At 37.9% G+C, this 6948-nt stretch overlaps 1 protein-coding gene across 1 annotated transcript; it reads right to left on the bottom strand.

Moving 5' to 3' along the window:
* Positions 1 to 1069: 1069 nt before the first annotated feature.
* On the bottom strand, positions 1070 to 5246 carry LOC131315602 (uncharacterized). Its single transcript, XM_058344763.1, has 2 exons — positions 4539 to 5246; positions 1070 to 1787 (listed from the first exon to the last, which is right to left on the bottom strand). Exons 1-2 carry the CDS (start codon positions 5061 to 5063, stop codon positions 1302 to 1304), a joined length of 1011 nt encoding a protein of 336 aa, XP_058200746.1. The 5' UTR covers positions 5064 to 5246; the 3' UTR covers positions 1070 to 1301.
* Positions 5247 to 6948: the final 1702 nt, after the last annotated feature.

Genomic DNA, 6948 nt, shown 5'->3' with positions numbered 1-6948 from the left:
TTTATTAAAAAAAAAAGTGGAGTATCACACGTTTTGGAGAGAGAAAATCCTCAGTCTCTATGGGCTTCAGCCACCCCCTATTCTCCATTCCCCTCCCTAGTGTGGCCCTGTCCCCCCACTCCTCTCGATGGTTGTGAGCTACGAGCTAGCGATTCTCTTCCTAAGGAGTGACCTATTTCACTCTTTACCGATTTACAGTACCGGCAACAACGACTAGTGATGAAAATGAGCTTCAGCTTGATACATATTTGACTTTCAAGTCCCTTTCATAAGAGAGAATGATGGTTTCCAACACCGGGTGCGACTTCACTTTTGACGACTTTTTTCTTGTAGCTCGGGTTGATCGATCTAGACTTTTGGTTCTTTGTTGATATCCTTTTTTCCTTCTTAGTTTGCGATGATTGTTTTCTACAAAGGTAAATGTTGTTTATGATTCTGGGAAAAAAGAAAGAAAGAAAGAAAGAACATGAGCTGTATCACTTATAAGAGATTCCCATAATGTGTGCACTTTACGGGGTGGTACATTCACATAATGAAAAAGATCTGCAAACGCTGAAGGAATGAGTCTTAATAGTATGTATACAATGCACCACCTACTATGTTCTTTGAATAGAATTGTTGCAGAAAGCAATGTTAAAAACCTATGTAGGATCAAATACAACCAACGATCATACTCAAACAAACGACGCTCACAAAGTAACAATCAACGATCATGCTATTTGTTCGAAGCACATGGGTGTTCACCTAGTCTATGGTAAAGAATGGGTCCATGGCTATCCCTGGGCCCAACTCCACCTTCAATCAAGAGTCTTTTTTTATTTTTATCGGCAACAAAATTTTATTGAGAAACTCGACAAATGGTACATCGAGGAAAAATCACCTTCAATCAAGAGTCTTAATCAAGACAACCTTCAGTGGAATTCATTTCTCTTTCCTTAAGCGAAAATCTTCTTTACTGAGCCTCCATAAATAAAATTTACGGAGCTCAATCTTGGCCGTCCAAAAGTGTTTGCTTTTTAAATTTCTCTCGTTATGACAAAGTAATAATCCACAAAAAAATTGACAAAAATTTAACAAATGCAAAAAAAATTCAAATAAGGACAAAATAATCCACAATGGCCTTTTTAACCGAACAAGATATAAATCAAACCCAATCACCAAAAGATTGTCAAAATTAATTATGCAGGCATTCACCGCATTACAAACCACAACTAAGTAAATTGAAAAGACGAAAAACTACATACTCCTTAAAACAAAAGAGCAGAAGTTCAAATGCTCCTTAAGAGAACCGATCATGACTTTCAGCTGCTCCTTCCAGGAAAGGAGTTTAGCAGAGATTTGATGGAAGTTTCAAACTTTTTCAGCTTCTCCTGATCAACTTCAGCCACAGACGGAAAATTTTCCACCATCCACGGGAATAAAGGGCGATACCATTCCACCTTGGCGGCGCACAATTTGTTAAGGACGTCAACGTTCTTCTTCACCTTGGCAACTGCATCTTTCGGTCGATGAACGTTATATTTCTTCGCTTGGACCACTAGATCATTCACAACACCAACGGTTTTCTCCAAATCACCTTTGCCGTTCAAATATGCAAAGGTTCCGGGCCAGGACGTCACAAGTGCCTTCCAGAATAATGAAGTCTCCGGTTCAAGGACAATATTACTAGCAAATAACTCCGGATCCAGGGCCATCGGCTTACCCTCCTTACGAGTCAGTTTCACTTTCCCATTGATACATTGCACAGACCAACCATTATCATGGTCCAAAACTGGATCTCTAGAAAACTACAAACAAGAGATCAACGTCAAAATATGTTAGTAAAACAAGCAAGAACAAACTAGCAATGAGGACCACCTAAAGGATGCCAGCATGAGGAGTTTCAGTCCTAGAACCGCCAACCATGGCCTGACTGACTTCAATTGGGACTTGTCCATCAAAGGAATGAATGACTTACTATTAGTTTTGTTAAATTTCTTGGAGAGTTCCAATCTAAAACTAATTGACAATAGGTGGAATAGCCTCTAGATTTTACTAATCAAGCTTAGGTAGCTTAGAGGAGCCATGTGGATTAAGTCTAACACTCCCTCTCACGTGCAGTCTGGATGCACGTGGCGGTACGAATTGAGGAGACCAGAAGATTTGCTCGGGCGCCAGAGACTCGACCACGTGAGATGAGACCATCCAAAATCTAACTCTAATACCATGTTAAATTTCTTATAGGGTTCTAACCTAAAATCAATGAAAAATGATATAAGTACCGACTGAGAGGGGAGAGAAATGGTACCGACGGCCGCCGGCGGGCCGTCTCCGACCACCGGACGGCCGATCCGAGCCGTCCAGAAATTATAAAAAAAATAAACGATAGAGCCTACGCGAGAATCAACGGCATCCGAGGTGTGTAGGGTGCTTGATCGGAGCACTTCTTTTCGTGTATATATATATATACGTGTATATACACGAAAAAAGTGTGCTCGGATCAAACACCCTACACACCTTGGATGCCGTTGATTCCCGCGTAGGCCCCATCATTTTTTTTTTTGAATTTTTGGACGGCTCGGATCAGCCGTCCGGTAGCCGTACGATTTCCCTCCCCCTCCATCGGTACATATAGCACTACTCAAAATCAATTGATAATAAGTGAGATAGCCTCTAGATTTTATTAACCAAACTTGAGTGGCTTAAATGAGCCTTGTGGATAAAGTCTAACAGAGTAAATCTCTAGATCTCCTTAATTCATACATCTTCGTGCATCTGGGCTGCACGCGAGGGGGAGTCTTAGACTTTGTTAACATGGCTCATCGAAGCCACCCAAGCTTGGTTAATAAACTCTAGAGGCTACTCCACCTATAGCCAATTAATTTTAGGTTGGAAACCTCCAAAAAATTTAATATGTTCATGTTAGAATGATATCAAAATATTGTGTTACCAAGTTTCTAGGTTTTGTTATTATGTTTTCTGTTTAGGCAGTTTGTTATTTATGTTTTCTAATTAGTCTGGTTTCTGTTAGTAAAGTGGAGTGCAGTGCAGTGCAGTTGGTAACTTCTTTATATTTCCATGTACATAAGCAAGGTTCGATCTCCGGAAGCACTCATTCTACTCCCTAAGTCCCCTAGGATGTATAAAGTAGATTAGGTTTGACGAATGACAAAAAAAAAAAAAAAAGGGCTAGTGTCCTTGTTATGCATATTTCCTTTATTGGTTAGTTTCTTAATCACCAAATCTTGTAGCATCTATAAAAGCATGTTAAAATTATGATTTGTACACAATCAATAATACATCATTCTGCTTTTCTTCACAAGTTCCTTGGTTTGGATGATTATGAATTGTTGATGAATTTAAATTAGGTCGAACGATGTTCTTAGAGCATCTCCATTGTAATAATCAAATTGGTATGGATAAGCAAACTTAACAACAATGCTAAAAAAACATTTTACATTGTAATAAGCAAAGTTACAAGTCTTTTAGCAAATAATCAAATTCCACTCATTCCATATCCAAACTTAACAACTTTTACCAATAATCAAAACTCAATAACCAAACCCAATAATTAACCAAACTCAAAACTCAATAACTAAAAATACCCCACATTAGAATCGTCTCATCGAGATGAATAATTTGGTATAGTCGGGTGCGTGATTGGAACTCGTTTGCAATTGGACATAGGTGCATTGCGTATTGTGGGTTTTTTTTTATAGGGATGCAAAAATAACCAATGTGGAGGTAAAGGTTGTTAAGTTTGATTATGAACTAAATGAATAATCAAATGCTGACGTGACACATTTTGATTATTGATTTTGATTATTCTCATTGTGGATGCTCTTAGTTGTTGATAATCTAGTTAGATAACAGTGTTGTCAACAAAAAAGCAGTCTTTAATAAAATAAAATAAAATTTCTTTATTGATTAATCTGCTAATGTGACAATATTATCGTAATGATCAAATTATTGAGGACCCTAAGTCTGGCATTACTAATCGCTCCCATGCTAATATTTTTTCGCATCTCGCATTTGTCTCCCAAATCGAGCAGAAAAAGATGAGTTATGGATGCTAGCTAGCAATTTATTCACATGTTATTAGCCTTTGCGTGTCACACAAAACAAAGATAGGGAGCGAAAAATGTTAATAAAATTTCTTCCCTAACAAGAAAAAAATTTCTACCACACCCAAAAGGCCAGAACAACCTCACACGAACAAACCCAACTATAGAGACGTCAAATTTATATTGTTTGACTTTCTGGCTCACATTGCCTGCCTACATCTCCCAACTCCCACCAGTGTTTTTTAGTTTTTTAAGTAGAGTAAACAAAATTAAATTATCTTTAATGGCTCTCGATCCCGACTCCCAAGTTCCACCTCACGAAAGAATCAATTACTCTCACGAATTATTATTCCATTTGAAAAATGTATCCGAATCTTGACGCAACATCAACTAACACTCGAGGGTAACTTCCCTATGCACACATCACATGTATATAACAAATCCCACTATTTATAGTACAAAACAGAACGGTTAGCGAAGTGAACCAAATGGTACCTTAAGAGAGTCAACCTTGTCAGAGGCAGTTCGTGCTTGAAATTTGACATCGTAGTTGACAACTCCAGTCGAAGTTTGGTCGTTCAGCGGAACAATAGTTACGGTTTCGAAAATAGTGCTAAAAAATTCTTCTCCAGGTAACAGAAAGTGTCCATTGGGCAACCTCAGAAGGCTTCCGCCACAGAAAATCATCAGTAAAGGAAGCTGCCCTCCTCGGCAGTCGGCCCCGTCATACTCTTTTGGGTCGATGTCGGCCTCGCCATCAGCTGTGACGGTGATCGTACTGAAGACATTGTTCTCGCCCGTAATTATTTCGCCGCGTAACTCCCTGATATCCACAACTTCTTCCGTCTTGTTGTACAGCTTGATAGTGTTCGTAACTCCAATTGCATGGAGGGTATAGCTTAATAGTTTTCGAACCTTGTCCATAACTCCAACTGCAGGGTGGGTATTGCTGAGCAAAAATAACAATAATTTGCGGGGCGGGTAGCGTGAGTACTGCAGCGGGAGTGGAGAATTTTGCATCGAAGGAGTGATTATTTATCGATCGTTCATGGCTACTTTTGTACTGCCATATTCCATCGAAGGAGTGGATCTGGTACCATATTCCATGTGCGGTAGAACTGGCGCGCATTACATTTTTGCTTTGCCTACTTTATTCTCCTTCTTTTCTTCCCTGCTATAATGCTTTTACCCCACCAAAATGAAAAAGACTGCCAATGAAAAGATGTAAAGTTTTTAAAAATTCGCACATTTGTAATTCATGCTTTCCTGAAACTATAAAAAAAAATTCCACATGCCAAGACTGTGAGTTTTTTTTTCTTGTTCTTATGATTGGTTTTCTCGCCAACTTTCCCATCCTCGGATAGAGGGTGACATATGATTGTCCTCGTCTTTGGTGCCAACTTAATTAGTTAGGATGTGAGTTTTAGGTTGTAATGCCGTTTTTTTCCGTTTCCTTTTAATTTATGTAACTTCGGTTTGGTGATTAATAAAATTTTCTTTGCTGATAAAAAAAAAAAAAAAAAGCAATGTGATTTTTTTTTCATAGTACTTGTTAAATTCACATTTTGAGAAATTTCAAATTCATTTTATTTGGAACTGTGAAAGATCCATTATCCAGACATGATCCATTATTCCATGTGCGATAGAACTGGCGCGTATTACATTTTTGCGTTGCCTGCTTTATTCTCCTTCTTTTCTTCCCTGCTATAATGCTTTTACCCCACCAAAATGAAAAAGACTGCCAATGAAAAGATGTAAAGTCACATTTGTAATTCGTGCTTTCCTGAAACTATAAAAAAAATTCCACATGCCAAGATTGTGAGTTTTTTTTTCTTGTTCTTTTGGTTGGTTTTCTCGCCAACTTTTCCTTCCTCGGGTGGTAGGTAGCATATGATTGTCCTCGTTTTAGGTGCTAACATAGTTGAAATGTGGGTCATAAGTTGTGATACCCTTTTTTCCCGTTTCCTTTTTATCTATGTAACTTCAGTTCGTTGATTAATAAAATTTTCTTTACTGATAAAAAAAAAGAGAAAAAGATTGTGAGTTTTTTTCATATCACTTGTAAAATTCACATTTTGAGAAATTTCAAGTTCATCTTATTTGGAGCCGTGAAAGATCCATTACCCAACAGACATGGTCTTCACTCGGCCATGGTTGTTTGCAAAAACTCTCAACTTTGTAAATTAATTTCCTACTTCAAATCATTGTGCATTATAACCCTGAGTAAGTTTCTGTAATTTGCAATTATAAGTCTGCTACATATGTATTGCTTACATTTCCACACACAAGTAGTAAAAAAAAAAAACCTGCAACATTAAAACGATGGGCACAATGGTCGGGCTGGCACGATCGAGGCCATCCACCTAATCCTATATATAAACTCTATAATGCTCAATTTCGGTATTGAAAAATTCTCTAACGGGACATCGATCGTAACGGTATTAACATGTGAAGTTCTTAGAAAAATTCTAGCGGATCCCACTCGTCATTCAAAACTGGAAAACTCAATGGAAATTAACTCTCAATATCCACTACGTACTGACATGAGGTTACCTAAACAAAATGCGAACTTGTCATAATCAAACAATATTGTCATGTTGTATTCTTAACAGCTAGGGGTTTTCTTTGTATGGATTCTTTTTTTTTTTTTTAATAGATAACAAGATTTTATTAAAACTCGACAAAGGGTATTTCGAGGCAACCAATCTCTAAGTTCAAGAGAGAAGACATGATACAAAAAGAAGGTCAAAAGAAAAGAAAGAGTAAAAAGAAAATTACATCCAATGCGAAATTGAATGAAATCACAAGTAAGGATGGCGACATCCAACCGGTGAGAGAAAAAACAGAAGTAAGCCCAAAAATAAAATCCACGGACCCGCATCATCAAGGCCATCCCCTTTGAAAC

Source organism: Rhododendron vialii, chromosome 2a, assembly GCF_030253575.1.
Source record: "Rhododendron vialii isolate Sample 1 chromosome 2a, ASM3025357v1".
Classification (NCBI taxonomy): Eukaryota; Viridiplantae; Streptophyta; class Magnoliopsida; order Ericales; family Ericaceae; genus Rhododendron; species Rhododendron vialii.
The sequence above is the reverse complement of the archived record's forward strand: the minus strand, read 5'-3'. Positions and strand labels throughout refer to the sequence as shown.

What these genes read in the sequence shown, in the direction of transcription:
- LOC131315602 (XM_058344763.1), bottom strand. Translation starts at nt 5,063, where the DNA reads ATGCAAAATTCTCCACTCCCGCTGCAGTACTCACGCTACCCGCCCCGC. An exon ending in ACAAGGTTGACTCTCTTAAG is followed by an intron (nt 1,788 to 4,538) that starts GTACCATTTGGT and finishes TCTTGTTTGTAG; the next exon opens with TTTTCTAGAGATCCAGTTTT.